The sequence below is a fragment of the Phyllostomus hastatus genome, unplaced genomic scaffold (assembly GCF_019186645.2).
Source record: "Phyllostomus hastatus isolate PE091 unplaced genomic scaffold, TTU_PhHast_1.1 phas_scaffold_501, whole genome shotgun sequence".
NCBI classification, from domain to species: Eukaryota; Metazoa; Chordata; class Mammalia; order Chiroptera; family Phyllostomidae; genus Phyllostomus; species Phyllostomus hastatus.
Window position 1 is genome coordinate 65759447 of NW_025334033.1, and position 19193 is coordinate 65778639.

At 56.3% G+C, this 19193-nt stretch overlaps 1 protein-coding gene across 2 annotated transcripts in view; it reads right to left on the reverse strand.

Moving 5' to 3' along the window:
- Positions 1–420: 420 nt before the first annotated feature.
- Positions 421–19193, reverse strand: part of CLMN (calmin) — a 106395-nt gene continuing 87622 nt past the window's right edge. Inside the window, exons 10-14 of one of the 2 annotated variants that reach the window (XM_045822039.1) lie at positions 16561–16760; positions 12345–12405; positions 11670–11740; positions 11160–11256; positions 421–9691 (exon numbers count right to left, since the gene is read on the reverse strand). In XM_045822039.1, the coding sequence (XP_045677995.1) occupies positions 9524–9691; positions 11160–11256; positions 11670–11740; positions 12345–12405; positions 16561–16760 (597 nt within the window). In that variant the 3' untranslated portion in view covers positions 421–9523. Of the gene's footprint in view, positions 9696–11159; positions 11257–11669; positions 11741–12344; positions 12406–16560; positions 16761–19193 lie in introns of both variants that reach the window. The other variant, XM_045822040.1, reaches the window with a different exon arrangement.

Sequence of the window (19193 nt, forward strand, 5' to 3'; positions counted from 1 at the left end):
GCTGGGGGTTGTGGCCTGCAACCCAGGCATGTGCCCTGACTGGGAATCGAACCTGCGATGCTTTGGTTTGCAGCCCGTGCTCAATCCACTGAGCTACGCCAGCCAGGTCTCCATGGTACTTTTGCTACTATTATTACTACTGCTGTTACTGCTATTACTAGTGCCAGTACTACCACCACCACCACTACTATTACTACACTATTACTATGACTAGTAAGACTGCTATTTCTTCTTGGAGCTTCACATGCAAAGGCTCAAGGCAAGTTAAAAGGTAAAAAGAGATTGTTACAATCTCTACCACCAGCTGGTTTCACTTTTACCCTGGCAACAGTCCTCTTTGTCAGGACAAAGGAAAGACAGTGTCCTTTCTGGTTGGCAGAGACACAAATGCACATGGAAATAAAAATTATCAGTGAGGCAGTCGGTTCATGAAATTTATACTCAAAAATTTTCTTAAGAATACATGTAATTTTACAAGACCATTCATCGTAGCACCAAGCCTAAAATCCCTTAATAGAAAACAGTCAGCAAATACTCCAGTTAATTTCCCACAAGTATAAATTATGCAAATAGTCATTTATATCTTCATTTACAGTCATCAATAAATAAGAGTGCACATTCACACCATGTTTTACAAAGATCCCCTTTTACAAAGCTACAGCTATGTGTATACTAAGTAGACAAAATAACCCTTGTACCACAAAATAACATTTCACTGTTTTCAATAGTTCTCTTAGAGCTCTCAGTAAAAATTTTCGCACATTGTCCATTAAGTCTTGCATGGCCTTGAGAGAAACTGTGGCATTAACTCTGAAACACACATTACCGACCTTGAAAAAAATAAACACATATTACCATCCAGTACAGTACACCCTGAACAAACCCCTGATTCCAGGCATAGTGACTCATCCCAACCGTGTACAAGAGGGCAAGACCACTTTCCCAATTTCATGGCGTCTTTGGCTGATGTGACCAGCACCAATGCACATGGTACAGGCAGCTATTTGATGGTGCAATTTCAAGGGTGAAGGGCTGGTCTCTTTCTCACGGCCCTGACCAGTGCCAGGCCACCCCAGGGACATTCCACACCAACGTGCCAGCCTTTGACATAAGGGACCCAGTACTAGACCGCAAAGGGCCTTGGGCTCCGAGGGGACTCTCTGTGTCCAGTATTTTGGGTCTGCTTTGGGGGTGGCGTTGGGGGGAAGGAGGGAAGCAACAAGACGGGAGAGGCAGGCAGGTCCGGTCAATCACCGCTATCTATCCCCACAGCTGCACGCCTCGATTTGATGCACTTCCCCCGGGAAGCTGCCCCCAGTGCTGGCCGAGGAGCCCGGTTCGGTTCCAGGAGCCCTCGGAAGCAGATCTCCCGCGTTCTACTCCCAGATTTCATCCCCACGCCTCTAACATGCTACCTTTTATGTTACCAAACCCCCCTAGGCACCTTTCTTGGATACAAACGCCGCAAGCAATGCTTTAAGCTTTGGAATTCACTTAGAAATACAGAGGTACGTTATTTTAAGCAAATAGGCCACTTACTGAGATTTTATAAAGATAATCTAGGTTGCTAACCTTTGGATTTTTTAAATCTAGGACTTTTCAAAACAGGTCTCCCAACTTCCAGCCCAGAGAGGTGGATTCAAGGCGTCACTGCAGATGAACCACAGCTAGGATGTGGGTTCCCGACGCCTGGGCCAGCTCGTCCTCCTCCGGAACAAAGTCAGCTCTCCGGGTTACAGACACTCCCAGTGTTCCCTTTAAAAAAGGGTTTCCAACCTTGCGTGACGTCTAGGAATCCGGGCCTTTGGGGCTGTCCTCTCTTGTAGCATCATTTGCAGAGAATAAGCTTGTACTGAGTTTTGGTGGGACCACTATAGAAGTGGTTGCTGCTGCAGAAGGAATACATCTACCAAAAGCTTTTCCTATTTGTTCTTTTTTTTTTTTTGCAACAATGCAAAAATCACCACTTTTAAACTTAAAGGGGAAGTTACGATCCCCATCTCAGACCAGACAGTTAGGGCTTCATCCAAGCAATCCACGTTCGCGGTCCCACTTCAACTGTGGGGTGCCCGGCCCAATGGAACGGATGTCTTCTGAAAGGGAGAGCCGGACACCCTACTCAGAAGAGCACCTGCTAGTGGTGGAGGGGGGAGTAGCAGGGGGCGCGGCAGGACGCAGACTTCACTGAAGTCGCTGAAATCTTTGATGTTGAACGCCGAGATTTCACTAGGACAGGCCCTGCTGACGCACGTGGTTGCAAATTCGCCACCACAGGCTAAAACAGGAACCTGGGGCCTCCTCCGTCACTGTCACGTGAGTACTAAGGAGCTATTTAAGCAGTCTGCATAGGGGGCTGGGGAGCAGGGTGTGCAGAAGCGTGGGGACAATGGATGCACGGCGGGCGGGGAGCTGCAGGGTGCCCTGTGAGGTCTGCCCCCTGCTCACCTCTGAGACTTTCCACCCACCACTTGCCCAGGAGGCCAAAGTCACTGAGAATCAGAAATCTCATTAGGGCACAGCTTTATTTGCTCAGCAGTGCTGCCTAGGGTGAAAATCGGCATCTGAAAAGGAGTCCTGTGTTCCCGGGCCTACTGCGTCCTCGCCCGTGACCTTGCTCTCTTTCCTTCCTGTGCTTTAGTTTCCGCTCCGGGCTAACCACCTCCCGCGATTGTTGTAAGGGTCGGATGAGTTAGTGGGCACACGATGGCTTCAACTTCCTCTTGTAAAAGGCGTGCGTTAGATCTGACACCCAGCAGCTGGCCAGATGAGGGTGGGTCGGGGAGAGGTTAGGAGGGGCCACGGAAACGGAATGCCAAGAAAGGAGGGGCATTCGAAGCCTGGAGAGGGGGGAAAGGGGGACCGAGGAGCTACCGAGCGTTTCACATCCTATCAAACGTGCCAGGGAGCTCCAGGTCATTCAGCAAATACACACCGAGGGTCTGCTCTGCAGCCAAGATGCTCGGAGAGCTTGACTGGCCCCGACCTCCCAGCTCTCTGGTGACAGAGCCGAGATGCGAACTGACCTCCGGCTGACTCCCGCGCCTGCCCTCCTTTCTGACCCCACAAAACGTCCTGCAGAAGGAGGAAGTGACCTTTCAAGAAAATGGGTTCAGTTAAAGGGAGCCCTGCCAGATGACAGCTGGACGTGACACCTGAGTGGCAGGGAGTTTTAGAAGTTAGCGGAGGGATCAGGGCCAGAGACGGTGGCACCGTGAGTGCGTTGAAAGGCCATGTGCTCCCACAGCACAAAATACTGGTTGTTTTCTTCCTTATAAACAAGAATGTTTTCTGGCTTGAAATCACAGCCCCGGGCTGGGAAGAACTGCCACCCTGAGGTGTCTTCCCAAGATCCTCAGAACAAATTGTAAACGCGAGTCGGTCCCCCTGGCACCGCGAGGCCTGGCGCTTGCAGGAGTGGGAGGAACCCCTGAGCCGCGGGCCTCTGCGGACTCTCGGAGAAGCCGGAGCTCCGAGTCTCCAGGCCCCGTTCCCCGATCGAGCTCCCTCTGAGCCCAGGCCCGTGCACAGCGGTGGGGAAGTGACGAGGCCTGAAGACCGCTGTGTCACCTGGAAAGATCAAGAGCAAGGAGGGCCGAGCGCTCACGTGGGGCGTGAAGACCTGGTGGCGTCTGATGGGAATGAAAGATTCCGGGTGCAGTTCACACAAAGCCCACGCTTCTCGTGCATCGGGCGCCCCTCCCTGAGCAGCTGGCTGTCGTTCACGCGCGCGCACACGCCCCACGAGAGGCAGGGCGGGGCAGATCGGTGGAGCGCAGCGCCCAGCACAGAAGCCGCGTCATTTCCTGGCTCCCGCACAGAGCTGGCTAACTGTTAAGGCAAACTCTGCAGCGATTTCTAGCAAATGAGCATGATGTCACCCATGCCAGCTTGCAGCCGTCACCCACCCGCCCCAGCACCTGGACGTCGTCGCCGGAGCAGCCCCACTCTCGAGCTGGAGGGGCCAGAGGAGGCACCTGCTCTTCGTGGGGGATCCCAGGGCTTCAAATCTCCCCCGAAGGCGGTTTCGGCAGGGACTGTGCGATGTCGGGGCCGGGAGAGCTCTGTGCCGGCTCCCTGGCCAGAGGGTCACCGAGAAGGTTCTGAGAAGCCACATCGGCTTGAAGCTCTGACACAGCCCACTTTGGGGGCCTTGGGTGGTAAAGCTGACTGTGGGTGGCTCCCTGGGCAGAGGTCCCCGAGGGAGGTCTCCAAGCAGAGAGGAGAGAGGCCACGTCTCAGAACTCCGGTGGGGTTTCTGGAGACCTTCCGGGCATCTCAGAAAAACCAAGCTCGCACGCAAGAGTTCACAGGACCACAGTCCAACGACGGAACCGCACAGACCCGTTCTTACCCAGAAGCCGTGAGGCATTGTCATGAGTAAGACCCGTTCTCCCCTCGGTCACTCTGGCGTGTGTTTGAGAGGTTCGCCCCGGGCTGTTCTGAGTCCTTGGCCAGAAGCGGAGGGCAGGTGAGCTTCAGGGGCCGGGGACTGCAGTTTTGCAGAAAACCTAACTGGGAACCCGGCTGTCCCTCTGGGGGGCACCTACTAGCAGTGTGACTGTCATCTCCACGTCCCAATCTTGCTTTCTCATTTCTTAAACGAGGTGCTGGGCCCTCACACGGTCCCCGAGGCTATGGAATAACCTGCACTTTTGAGGAAGGACTCCCCAGATGCCTCCAAGTGCTTCTGCCCCCCACCGTTTGGCCTAAGAGCAGGCAGGCACTGCACGGAGAAGAGTGGGGGGAACGACGCTGAACCCCAGACAGGGAGACGCACTGTGTGTCCTGGGTGGCTGTCTAGAGGGCAGGGAGGACATCCTTCCCAGTGCCCGGTCCCGGCCGGTCTGGCCAGGAAGAAACACCCCCCAGCTCCGTCACAGAGGGGCCACCCTGTTGGTTCTCTGGCCAACGCCAGCGTGGACTGCTGGTCTCCGAATGCAGTGGGGGTGGCAGAGAAGACCTATGAACTGTATGAGCTTGTGGAGAGGCGGGAGATCTGAAATTTGGGGGGGGAGGGGTGGAAAAGGGGGCTAGAGGAGAATAATTCTTTGCAGTGTGGCATTCAAGAGAGCCCGTGGGTGCTATTTCACCCTCCTGCACGGCATTCTACAAAGGCACCCAGAGGCCGCGGCCCGGCAGGATAGACATCCCCAGCCCTGGTTGGACTCAGGGCGAGTTCACAGACAAGTCCACAGAGCACGGAGCCACCTAACAAAGTGGGGAGAAAGCTCAGATGGGACCTGTGATTCATGATGCTGTGTTGAACATGTGGGCTGCTTTCTTCCCGGGTGACGCCCCACGCAGAGAGCAGCAGAGGCATGGAGGTCACACAATCTCGAAGACCAAGGACGGGAAGGAGGCGGCGGCAGGCGGGAGGAGCCGGGGCAGAGCTGCTGGAGTGAGCTGGGCAGAGGGCTCCCGCAGGGGCGTGTCGTGAGCAGCCCGTGCAGCTGTCCCGCTCCACGGAGGATCTGGAGGAGGTCCAGCCCAGCGACACCAGGCCCTGCCAGGCGGGAGGAGCTCAGTGAGCCCACATACCCACTCGGATGGGACGGCCTGCCCAGAGCTCAGGTGCCCAGAGCTCAGGAGCCGGGCACTCGGCTGTGCGCTGGGATCTCCGGGCACCACGGCTCTGCACAAAGGTGCTTGGCTGAGGTGCAATGAGGAGTTAAAGTCTCGCCCTTGGCACCGCTCCTCAAGCCTTGCCCGTGCTCAGGGCTGCGTCTTCCTGGGGGAACGGGCAGTAGGTACCCTCTGCCAATCAAGCTAAGTGCTCAGAGGTAGCTTCTGCCCGATGTGGGCACCTTTTTTCCTGAGCCATCCACCCGAGGGCACCGCCCAGGCTGGGAGCAGCCCTGCGTGCGCCCCTGTCTCCCAGGCACGAAGGAGAGGAAGTATCTCTGAAGACACACAGTGAGCCCCGGAGGAAAGGCCTGAAAATACTGCGACGCGGGTCCTCCCCTGAAGACTCCGGGTGCGCCCCCGGTGACCCCACAGAAACGCCCACCACCTGCCACAATGAGCTTCCCATTCATTCTCTGATGCGTGACTCCTAAAAACGGCCAGGTCCAGGGCATCACCAGAGGTTTGAGGGGGAAAAAAATCTTGTCACGTGCAAGTCAGAGACTGAGATTAGCTGAGAAAACCGAAACAGGGAGGAAACCAAAGCGCAAGGAGAGCAGAAAGGGGCTCCCCAGAACCCCGCTGTCCCCAACACCCACAGACATGCACGGCCTGCACCCGGGCAACGAGGACAAGGCGCTAGGAAACAGAAACAGGAGGCGGAAGAAAATGATGTGGAAATTAAAAAAGACACAAAACATTCATCAGGTGTATTGAGAAGATAAGACGGAATGATTCTCCCTGGAAGCAGATAAAAAAACAGACGAAAGATAGAGAAGGTGAAAAATACTAAAGGGTTCACCAGAGAGGTCCCACATGGCAGACACAGGTGGTCCGGAGAGAAAGGTAAACAATCCAAGAAAACTGAAGACCCTCCCCAGGAGATCGGCATGGGGCATGCCACCAAGGGCATGCTACCCTAGGGACAGCCCGGAACACTAACCATGAGGGGACTGTCCATGGTCCCTGGGCGTGGGAATCAGAGGGGCATCAGAATCTCAATGACCACGTCGGGGGTGGGGGGATGGGGAGAGGCATTATATTATTTCCCCCTGCAATTCTATCCCAAGCCACACTTGGGTGAGGGCAAAATCAAGGCATTGCAAGTTATGCCAAATCTCAACATATTTACGATGTTTACTCCCAGGTTCCTTTTCTGAAGGAGCTACTAAAGAATGTGCCACACATCTGATTTGAAAAAAAAAATCAAATCCAGGGGGAACAAGTGGACAAGAGAGAGCCCGGAAGCACGGTGCACCCCGCGGTTTGGGGGTGAAGACGTCCTCACGCAGCCGCACGGAGCAGAGGCGCACAGACACCGCGGTCTCACCGCGCCGGCAAACTACGGTGGGGGGCGGGTGGGGTGCGAGCCCCATCTGCCACACTGGCCGGCCGGCGGATGCTTCTGAATCAACTTTGAAGATGAAAGTACGCGCGTGTCACGTAGGAACGCAAAGGTAAATATTCGAAAGAGCTGAAAGTGTTACTTCCAGAGAGCAAGACTCAGGGGCTGCTTTTCATTAAAAGCCTCGCCGTGTTTGTTTCTTTTTAAACTACGAACATGTATTGCTTGGATGAGAGTCTAAAACAAATTTTTTTTTTGAAAAATTATAAGCCACGGGGTGGTGTATCCAGCAGGTTTCTCTATCCACCGTTAATATCCAGCTTCTTCCGTAGGAGCCTATACTCAAATGAGACATTTTATTTTTCCCTTACAAAAAAAAAAAAATCAGTTTGCTGCCAGCCTGAACCAAATGACTTTCCGGCATCTTGCCAGCCGATGGTTTTAAACAATATTACAAGTTGTACCGGGCGAGAAGAGAAGCCTGCAGAGGTTTTTCTCAACCAAGCCTAGACCCATAAATGAAACGATGAATGTTTGGGTCAGCTCTTCCCCGGCCCTTTCTAACGGAGGTGCACCCTGCGTGGTGTTGGGGGTTATAAAACATCGCACGGGTAATCTTTATCATCTGCACCTTTGAGCTTCCCATGATGCCCGGGCGCTCGCGAATGAGCTCATTTTCCACGGGACGCGTGCCCTCTGAGGTGGAGCCCCTCCAAGCTCAGCCCGGTTTGCAGAGAGAAGGCAGGCTCTGCAGTCAGTCCAGAGCGGGTCGGGGGCCGGCGTGGGGCTGTTGGCATGCACATGGGCTGCGCTAGTGCTCTTGGCCATGCTGCAGTTCTGCAACCTGGAACCTTACTGCTGGAAATAAGGGAGTCCTTGGCTTGCTGAGAGGGGAACTAACTCCTGGAGGGAGAGCAGCACCGGCACGTCAGCCAACAAGCTGTCAGAGCTGTTGAGGGTCCCCCGGACAGACAGGGGACGAGCCTGAAGTGAGTATGACTTTGTGGGAAAAACGTGAGAACAAAGTGGGGGTGGAAGATTGGCATAACAATTCTGTTTTTTTTTTTTTTATGAGGCTGTTTTTATCTAATGATTTTATCTTTTTTTTCCCCCAGGACATCCATGGGCACAACGGAAGTCCCCTAAATGCGGTGAGAGCTCTGGACTGGGCGCCCTGTGGCCTGAGCTGCAGACGACCTTGGATGACCCACGCTGCCTCTCTGCGTTCGGCTGGACAAGATGCTGTCTGGTGGTCCCCTCTGATCTGATAGTTGGTGACTTCATATGTGTCACCTAATTCATGCTCACTGCGGAGAGGGCAATGGGAGGAGAAGCCAATGCACCATCACTGTCGCCATGACCCGCATCTCCGCAGGAAACGGGGTGCAGGGGGAGCCCAGGCTGGAAGACGGAAGGGCTGGTGGGTGCCTCTGTCCACTCACAAACCACTGCCTGCTCTGGTCCACTCCTCGGGGTGTTTTCCAGAAAGAAAGCCTTTCCAGGTGACCCCCCGTGAGGGACCACGGAGGATGCCTGAGCCAAGGCTGCGCCCTGTAGCAGGTGCGCATGCAGCCTTTCCCGGGGCAGGAACCTGCTGGGCCACGGCCAGCCCTCGCCTCAGCCGGACTGGTCCTGAGCCAGCCTCTTCTGCTCTCCTCCCCAGGCTCTTTCTGGGGCTTTGCAGGGCCCAGGGGGTCTTGGGGATCAGCACAGATGCCGCAGGAGCCAGTGATGGAAGCCGGGGGGGCTGCCGAAGCAAAGCGGAGGGACCCCCAGTCTGCCCTGCATCACCCAGAGCTCCGCTTTGATCTGTCATCAGGACTGGCCACACGCCGCCCCAAGACTTCCTTCGAAAGGAGGGTTCCATGTGTGGAAAAGGTCTGAAAGTCCTGAATTACCCCAATTCGATCAATGCAAAAGCAAATTTAAAATGCGTCCCACTTTCCCTGCTCAAAACCCCAAAACCGAGGGTGAAAAAGCTCACGACACAGCGTTCACTTTCCTGCTTGGATTCGGCCATTCCCAGATGCTCCCTGCAGCTGGCAGCTGGGCGTCCCTGACATGTCCCCACCCCATCGCCAGACCACACACGTGCAGGGACACTGGGCATCTTCACTCACACGGCCCCTCCTGGAGGAAAACGTGCCAGTTTCCTCCCCAGCAGAGGTTCTGCCCGGGGCATCCACCCTCTTCCCCACCGGAGGGACCCTCAGCGGAGGGGAATGTAGCTCGAGTCCATCCAGGACCTTAAGAACCTGCGTGTGGGATGGACTGAGACCGAGTTATGGCTAGAAACTAGTAACTGACAGAGCAAGGCACACGAGAATAGAGCCCACCCAAGGGTCCGGCATACCCCTGAGTGCTGAGTACGTAGCATGCTTAGGATTCACGAGAAGAGAAAAAAAACATAAAAGAAAGAAAAGCAAGGAGTCCAAGTTTCCTGGGAGATCCTCAACCGTCTGTCGAGGCGCCCTGTCCAGACCCCGAAAGAAAACGAAGTAGAAAGGTCTCCCACCCGGGCAGGGTCCTGTTCTTTTTATTATGCGGACGCGGGCATCAGAGGCGGGTGACGTCCAGCTGTGGGAAGAGCAGCAGGCAGTACACCAGGAGCCAGAGGAAGAGGATGAAGTACACCATGTCCGGCTGCTGCACGAGCTGGGTCAGCGAGTCGCTCTGCGGGCTGGCGCTCTCCTCCTGCAGGGTGGCTTCGCCAGAGTGGTTGGCCTTCCTGCAGGGGTGACACACGGGCAGGGCTGTCACAGGCGGGACCCCGGTTCAGCGGACCCCGCTCGCTCCCCCCACGTGAACATTGCCGCCCAGCTGGAGAGCTGAGGGCGGCCCAGGGAGGCAGCCGAGACACCCCGAGTTGCACGTGTCGTCGCAAGGTGGGGGGGCCGGGGTGCCTGGAGGCCCTGTGGGCGCTCACAATACTCAGTCCGTCCCCACGACGTGGAGAGGGAGGGGCTGCTAGCCCATTCCACAAGTGGGCACACTGAGACTCACAGGGTGGTGGAGAGGCCTGTCCTAGGCCACACAATGACCGTGACAGAGTGGGGCCCCGGCCCATGTCCCACTCCCAAGCCAGGACAGTGTCCTTGCCACCGCAGTACCCTTCACATGGTTAGATACTGGCCGTTGTGTTATTACTGAGTAACAGAGGGGACTTCCCGTGTCACCCAAAGGAACAGGGAGTTCCCCAGTTACAGAGTGTTTGAAAACAGCCATCAGAAACCAAAACCAAGATAACCACCACCAAGTTTGGTTTCTGGTTGTTAAAGCAAGGGCTAGATTTGGTTTTGGTCAGATTCCTCTTCCCTCTTTCATTTTACAGAAGGCAGTGTTAAGGTGACGCTCAGCTCTTCTCTGGAGGACAGAGCCCAGGAGGGCGCCGTGTGGTGGTGACCGAACTTCCACAAAGGGAAGGGCTGGGGACATGCTCAGACTGGGAGGGGCGCTGGGAGCCTCTGCTTGTAGCTGTGCTTCTAGAAGCCAAGTGTGAGCTCTTTGGGGTCCCTTGGGACTTGTGATGGAGGTTATGAGTCGAAAACCCCGTCACCCGCAACTGTCTCCTGACCCAGGGACAGCCCGGGCCCAGAGGGAACCGCACTTCCGCCCTGCTCTAGAAACCGAGGGATTCAGATGCAATAGACAGGATCGCTTTCCCTGCCTTAAAACTCTCCTGAAAGAAAACGTAACCCGTGTTTTTTATTGCACAGGTAGCAAGTGCCCCCAAACATGGAAAACACGACGGATTGCATTTCTCAACCCTGCAGGCTCAACGTTCAAAGTTTCTATCTCATAAAAGCCGCAAGTGCTTTTTTCCTATGAGTACATCAGGCCTAATGGAAAATGTGCATGAATATTTCCATTTGGCGGCAGGGGAGGGAAACAGAAATCGCCTCTTTTCAGGAGCCAGAGAGGTGGAATTCGAGGGGTCACACTCCTGGGTGTTGGACAATATCCTGGCAAAGGTTTTCCGTTCCAATAATTGAAGTCCTTCCAAGCCAATTAAAATCCGTGGCAGATTTAAAAAAAAAATCAATTAAATTAAGTGATTGAGTAATGCTAACAGGCATGGGGGCAGGTCAGACTTGTCGATTTTAGGGATTTCTCTGGTTTTCTAGGTCCTAAGCGGGCCGGCACCGCAGCGGGCCTGGCCTAGGCCGTCTGGTTCTCCGAGAATCAGAGATACTTTCATAGACTTCCTGGCATGTCTGCCTTCCCTCTTCTTGTCTGCTCTGATGCCATAGAACTGTAAGATCAGCTCAGTGAGCTTCTGAGTTTTGTACCTGCAGTGGCGACAAGGAAGGAACGTCGTGGTCAGGCGGGCCGGGCGGGGTGGGGGCAGCACTCAGAACACAGAGCATCACAGGCTACCTCTCCTGCCTGGCTCTTCCTCGGACAGACAGCTGATACACGCCCCCCCCCCCCGCCCTTATTTAAATGAGGTGTGTGACCCACACCCGTCTCTAAAGGGAGCCGTTCTTCTTCATTCACATCTACTTTTCCTCTCACGCACATTCAGTTTACATCCATTCTCTCTGAGATGGTTAATTCTTTGCATTATCTCGGACTCTTAATCTCGCTGTCCACAAAGCATAGCTGGAGAATAGCCCCCCGCGCCAAGAAGGTAGGCTGCATAATGAGACAAGAAAGAAGTTTTTGGGAGAAAGCGCACAGAACTCGGAGTAAAGCCACCCACCTGGTTGACATTCGATTTCTTCTGTCATCCTGATCGGCTGCGTTCCGCAATTGAACATAGCTAAACTGATCCTACAGTGAAATTTATAAACAAAACCCCCGCAAACCCAATTAGTAAAGATGGAATCTCTGAAACAGAAAATGAAACAATTTTAAACATACCAAGCCGAGCATGCCACGTTTTCTCAACACTGTAAACATCTAGTACTCAAGTCAAATTGCTAAACATTATTCTACCCTCTCCCCCGGTCCCCGCACCGGTGGCCCCCCTCCCACCACCTGAACCAGGGGTGTGGACCACGGGGCTTTGAGTTCCAACACAACCAGAGCTAAATTGTTGCAAATATAGAGCACACCCTCCCCTTTGGTTGCACCTGTCTTTGAACTTGATCTTTCTGGGTGTATGCACAGGGGTGGGTGTCTTGGATACATTTTTTTTTTGGTATAACAAAGAGGCCTTTAGGCTTTAAAATCATCACTTTATTTACATCCCCTATTGCCCAAACTGGACATCCGACTGGACTGTGCCTAACAACAAGATTTCAATTTGCTTGTCTTCCATCCAAAAGTGTAGCTGTTGCATGTTAGTCATTTCAAAGCTCTGGGCTGGGGAGGAGGAAGGACGGAAAGGGACTGATTAGCAGGGCAGCGGGGAAGAAGAAATTCACATACTAACCGATTCCAAAGACCTATTGGTATGTCGCCGGATGTAAATGCTGGAGTCGCTGTGGCTGGTCCTGAAAGACAAACACACGTTTTGAATTGGTGCCACCACCGAGAGCTCCTCGTGGCGCAGCGGGCCCACCCCCTCCTGAGGCTTCCGCATGCGGACTTCCGCAAACCACGCCTCAGACCCAGCGACGGAAACGAGACATGTCACCCAAGCCATCCATCCATCTGGGCTGGAGTGTGCTTACAAATGTCAGGAGGGATATGAGAGAGACACATGGACCCTCATCAACAAGAAAGCGCAGAGAGTTTTAAATAGAAAGACGACCACACATTCTTGAAAACCACAGGACTGCACGCTGGGAGGGAGTCTCCTTCCCCAAGCATCCCTAAGTCTGGGCACTTGGCGGATGTCCACAGCTAGCTCAGGTCGGACCTGGGCCAAGACCTGGTACCCAGCCCCCTTTCCAGGGCTCCGCTCTGTGCACGAGGCTGCTCTCCACTCGTCCGACTCTCGGCTGCACCACCTCCTTTCATGCACGAGGAGGCTACTGCGACGGCCTTGTCTTTGAGGCGGACATTCAATAGTTCTCTGACCTTCTCCTGGAGCTGGCTTGCCTAGGACCCAGGCAAACAAGACCCAGCCAGAGGCCTGGGCTGTCATCCTGGCTTCTCGATTCACTGGCAACCTTCCTTAGCCAAGGCCTCTGATCGGTTTTCCTCATCTTTAAAATGGTTCATCGTTCCCGCCCCCCCTTCACGGAGCTGGTGGGGACGACAGTGTGATGGAGGTCAAAGTGGCCTCATCGGACTGCTCAACAGGAGAGCTAGGTGTTGGGTGTCACTGCGCCCAGGCAGAGAGACAGTCACCTCGGCTTCCTCCAGGGAAACCTCCTGTGTGGCATCCTGGGGTCCAGAAAAAAAGGCATTTGATACAGAAGTTTATCCCAAACGTTTGCATCATGGGCAGCCATGGTTCCTCTACCCACTGCTGTTCCGAAAACTTTAACTAGCTTTTCCTTTGTATTGGGCACGCTGCCAGTGAATAGTTCCTGAGCACCTACTATGCGCCAGGTGCTTGGCCAGGCCTAGGGGAAACCTCGGTCCTTGTCCTTGGGTCTGAAGTCTGTGCCTGTTTTTGCTGGCTGGTCTCACAGCACAGCAATGAAACGAAACGCACCCACAAGGAGAACGACCCCTGGTGTGGTGCCCGTCAGAGCTGACCCGGCACACCGAAGGACCCGGAGAGGAAGGGCAGCTCTCCCCGTGTTTGTGAAGCTTCTGGTAAAAAGCACGTCCCCATTAGGAGGGGCCTCTGCCCCTTTCCCAGCATGCTCTGTTTCAGGTAGTTTCCCTGTTACAGCACAACCCACAGGAGACTTCTGCAGGTTTTCATTCCGAACTTCATCGTCTCAGCGAGCACCAATGCTATCAAGAGCCTACTGTGTGCCAGACCCTGGGCTATCAAGAGCCTACTGTGTGCCAGACCCTGGGCTAGGTGCCGAGGACCCGGCTCCCCCAGGAGCCAACCACAGACTGAAACCTCATGTTCACTCATGTATTCATTCTCGCACTTGGCATTCTCGGGACAAGAATTTGTCCCGAATACCAAGTGCAAGGCGGGGGCTGGGCTAAGTGCCAGGGCAATGCTGGTGTGCCCTCCCCGCCTCCAGGGCGCTGGCTCAGCACCTGGGAGGGGAGCGCATGATGAATAATTATGCAAACAATTAGGGAAACTAGTGTTTTGATAAGAGTAGGGACTATGACAACATATAAAGGAGGATCAAAAATAGCCTGGAGGAATCCGAGAAGGCTGCCTGGAGGAAGTGAAAGTGAAGCTGGGATCCGAGGGGGCAAGGCAGGAAACAGACAGGGGATAGTGGGTCCCTCAAAGGGGAAGGGCCTGGGTGAGGGGTGAGCATTCAAGGGCCTCGACTAAGAGCAGGGGGCCTGGAGCTGACTAGGGATCAGAGGGGAGGATGACCGAGGGCGGACGGAGGTGTAGCTGGGAGACAGGTCACGATGGCTCCAGCAGGCTGTGGAACAAGGGGCCTTTCTGCCTAGACTGGCAGGAAGCCACAGGTGGGGACTGAGTCAAGGTCCAGCCGGGAAAACATCCTGGGAAGAGAGGTGCCCAGGGCTCAGTCCCACTCAGTGGCCTGGGGCCAGCACCGGCTGAACCGAGCACGGCCCACACTGCAGGGAGCCAGTGAGAAGGCCGGGCCCACGGGTGGGGCTCTGGGGTCCCCACGCATTCCTACCACTGAGCACACCTGTGCACACCTGTGCACACCTGCCTCCGTCTGGCATGCAGTTTCCCTGGCTGCACTGCATCCCCATCATTACAGGAGAGATGGGAGGGGGGGCTGCAGGAGGCTGCCGCCCGCCCCATGCGGAGCGGTCAGAGCAAGGTCCACCAGGTCTCTTCCCGCGCACGCCGAGATACCGGTCTACGTTTCCGTCTCTATCCGAGTCTCACCCTCACAGGGACGGGTTTTGCTGCTACTTCCTGATACAGCATGCAGCCCCGATGCTCCCTGTCCCCCCACATCCTGTTTCTCCTCCCACCCTCGCATCCCACGGACATTTGCGGAGCGCCCGCAGGGTGCCGGCTGCTTGCCCTGGCCGTTTCTCTCACCCGGAATGCCTTCTCCCCCTCTCCCAGAGCCACACCCCACGTCCCCTCAGTGCTCCACGCAAAAGGCAGGCCAGCCCCTGGGCTGTCCTGACCCCCTCCCAGCCGGCACCCCCTTCTCTCCCGCTGGCTCCGAGGCCCCGGAGGGTGGCGCTGTGCCCGAACGATGCCGCGGCTGACCTCTTCTCAAGTCCCCGAGTCCAGCAGCCTCCGCCACGGAATGGCCACGCACAGGTCACTGAGAACTGACTTGCTCAGGGAGAAGCGGAGCGGTCTGGCAAGTGGCCAACGCCCCCCCCCCCCAGGTTGTGACGAAGTAGGAGACGGCCCCGGGCCGGCTGCCCGTAAGTGTTCGCCAGCACCTAGAGCTCGGCCAGCTACACAGCAAGACACTAATGTTCGCTGCACCGTCACGAGAGGGGCGGGAAGAGGGACTCTGGGAGTCATGGTCAAGGTTGGCAGTGGCCTTCCACTGTGCCTTGCCCCTCCCCACCCAGGCTCCGGGCTAACTTTCCTTCATACCCCATTGCTCCGGGCACGAAAGCTGGGCAGACGGGGGACAGAAAGCTGGGCGCCCACCAGCTCCGTCCCGGCTCCCCCCGTCTGAGCTCCTCCCCACGCACTCCCCGAATGCACATCCCAGCCACGTCCCTCTGCAGCCGGTACGGCCCACCCCCCACAGGCAGCGAGGGGTCAGGAAGGGAATGTGGTGGGGGGGCTCGACAGGGCTGCATCCAAGACCCCCGCTCCGCCACCTCCGGAGCTGAGAGGTGCCCGAGCCCCCTTGTCTGTCTGTCACGGCGGTGTCCGTGAGGATGGATGAGGAAATGCACGGGAGACGCCTGGACACGCAGGGGGTGTACACAGTGACCGCTGTGACGAGGAGTGACAATGGGGAGAGACCAGAGTCTTCTGAGAGACAGCAGTGAGATATTTTCCCCGGGACAAATCTGGCCCATCCTGTGGCCGTGGAGTGAGTGACACATCACATGTGCGCTACGAGACTCCTGCAGAGCGGTTCAGGGTCATTATCCTCCCTGAGATGAATGAGCCATCCTCAGTTCTTCTGAACCAAACTCATGGATGGAGCCATAATATTCAAGTCCAAATTCTATGTGGCGGACCCGAGAAGTCCCCTCCGCACGGAGGCAGCTCGTCCCTCCCGGTTCTGCGGATGCTCATGACCAGCCAGGTCTGACCGCCCCCAGCGGTCCCCCGGGGCCGACACAGCCTCCGAGTCTATTGCTCTTCACACCCCACGCCTGCCTACGGTCCAGCCATTTCCCTGCTCACCGCTAGCTCCCACTCGGGGGCACTGGGAGCGAGGAGAGGAGGCCAGATTCCTATCTTCCTGCTCAGGCCTGGTGAAGGGGAGGCCAGCGGGGGGACCCAGGCGTAGGGCTGAGGATGCTTTTGTGTTCCCGACTCTGGCAAATGACCGCCTTGCCGGATGAACTCTGTGTGGGTCTGCATGAACCTTCTCACCGGGTTCCCTTTGCCGTCAGCCCGAGCCCTGCCACCCACCAGAAGCAGACAGCATGGGGAACCCCGGCCGGGACCCCTGGGGGAGGGGACAGGAATGAGATACCTGGAAAGGACTCGGTAGTCGCCAGCGTCGTCTTCTAGGTCATCTGAGGATCGAACGGTTCCAGGTGCTATAAATATTGAACTTTCTACGTGGTCCACATGTTTCTTTTTCTCCTTTTTTTTACTGCTGATGGCTTCTCCCACGACCTTTCCTTCGGAAGGGTTCGCTACATTTTCCGAGTTTGGGGATGTTTCCTGGGCCTGAAGGACAGGACAACCACACTCAAGTCAGCCCTTCACGCTGCGGCGCCGGAGGAGCGGTGCCCCCCAGCTGTGCTCTGCTCGGCTCCGCCTCGGTTCCAAGGCCCAGCGAGGGCGCCCCTTCTGAAACGGCCTCTCCCGGGAATTCCTTCCGGGGCAGCCTGCCTTGGAGGGGAAGCCCACCCGAACTCCTGCCCCTGCGCGGAGCTCAACACTGCAGGCTGGTGGGGTGAAAACAGACTCTAGCATGAGGTCCAGAGTCTGTAGTATCTAGTTTAAAATCCTGCCTGAGCCCTGGCTGGCGTAGCTCAGTGGATTGAGCGCGGGCTGCGAACCAAAGTGTCACAGGTTCAATTCCCAGTCAGGGCACATGCCTGGGTTGCAGGCCATGACCCCTAGCAACCGCACATTGATGTTTCTCTGTCTCTCTCTTTCTCCCTCCCTTCCCTCTCTAAAATAAATAAATAAATAAAATCTTTAAAAAAAAATCCTGTCCGAGCCAGCTATCGGACCTTGAGCGACTGCCTTTACCTCTGATTCTCAGTTTCCTTGTCTGACAAATGGGTATATCAGTCACAACCTCCCCATGACACCAGTGTTTCCTATAGAAGACGTCCCTCGCATGGGCAATGAACCCCGGGAGCGGGGTGGGGGGGCACCGGGCGCAAAGGTGGCCCCGGAGTCTGGAGAGGTTCACGCACAGGCGAACGTGTAGTTGGTGGGATGGTGCCTCACTGTGCCTCTGGCTGAAGGCGGACTGTGGTGCCTCTCTAGCGTTTATGTGACCAGGGATAATCTTTGACCCCTGTCCACACCAGACGCTCCGAAACCCACCAGCAATGCTCCTGAGTGAAACCAAGAAGCGTGGGAATTGTTGGAGCCGCCTCGCAGGAATTCCTTCCGGGGCCGGAAGAACCCGCTCAGCGGGGGCCGGGATAAGAGGTTCCAGTGGCCGGGCCGCGCACCCACGGGACAAAGCTCTGTGCAGACATTAAAAATGGTCTCGGCAGTTCGAACCTCCGGTCCCTCCTCCATCATCAACGGGATTGTTCTGAGAGGTGAAACGTGGAGGTGACATTATTTTAAAGACTACAAGAACTTGCCGTTTTCTAGGCTATGTCGAAGATATAATATATATATTTAAAGGAGGGCCAGATGCCAGAGAAATGGTCCATCCGGCGCTGTCTTGTCTGCCTGGATGCCAGACTCACAGACCTCGCCTGTCATCCCGGGCTGCGCCCCCTCCCTCCGCGTCCCCACAGGGATCCAGGCCAGGCTGCCCTCGGGAGCCGACTGCAAGGTGGGTTTGCCAGCAGCAGGCACCTGCTGGGCGGACCGGTGAGAGCCAGAGGCGGCAGATCGGAGCCCAGGGTGCGGAGCACACAGCACCGCTTCCACACGGCGCCGGGGCTGCCTGCGCTCACCCCCAGCTCGGTGTAAGGATGCTGAACCCCAGGGCTGCCAGCTCCCCGCCCCGCCCCGCCCCGCATCGCCTGTCCGAGTGCTGGTGCACAGCCTACTTCTGGAAGGCAGCAGGGAGCGAGAGGCCACGTCTGTGGTGCTGTCGGCCACACTCACTCAGCTGGGGAGAGGGACTGACCCCGTAAGTGGCCACTTCAAGTGACACGGCAGGCTTTCTTCCCGCCACCCCCTCAGCCTCCTTTCTTTGGTCCCAAAAGAGGGTTTTGGCCCATAATATCCCGGAGAATCATCCCAGCTACTGTCACAGTCCCCCAACCTGAAGACCCCAAGACCTGAGCTCACTGAGGGACATCTCTGACCCCTGGATCTTGGGTACAGTTGGCTTCCAACAAGCCCGCAGACAGTGCATGGGGCGGGGGATGGAGGGGCAGGGCCGGGATGGGGCGCCTCTGGGTGCAGGCAAAAGGGAAAGACAGCAGGTGGGCCCCGGCCCCTGAGGGACCACCGGCCCTCCATCCCAAGATGAACACAGAGTGACTGTCCCCCACCCCAGAGGGCCCAGTGGCCCTGCCACACTTGCCCCCTAGGCTGTTACCGCCTGAGACCTCTGTCCCCAGCAGTGATCCTGGCAGCTCTGCGCTGCCGTCCAGAGCTAGCAAACCGACCAAAGCGAGCCACCTCGGCTGGCCTGTCTGAACCCTGAGTGTCTCCTAAGGCTGCTCGGACTCCCCCCTCCCCCATAGGCCTCTGGGCTGCCAGCCTTTGCATCGCCCCGAGCACCCTGGGCCTCTCCCTCAGCCCGGTCCCTCCGCTGCCATGAGCCCGAGTGTCGCCCTTTGCCTTGGAGTCCAAGGCACCCTACCTTCTCCTTACGCCCCCAAATCATCACACAATACACCTTTGATCCCTACTTCGCACGCCCTGTCAGGCTGGTCTCTAGGGTCCAAACCTCAATACACCAACGCTCACCCTCTGCCTGGGAGAGAAAATCATCACAACCCACGAAACCCA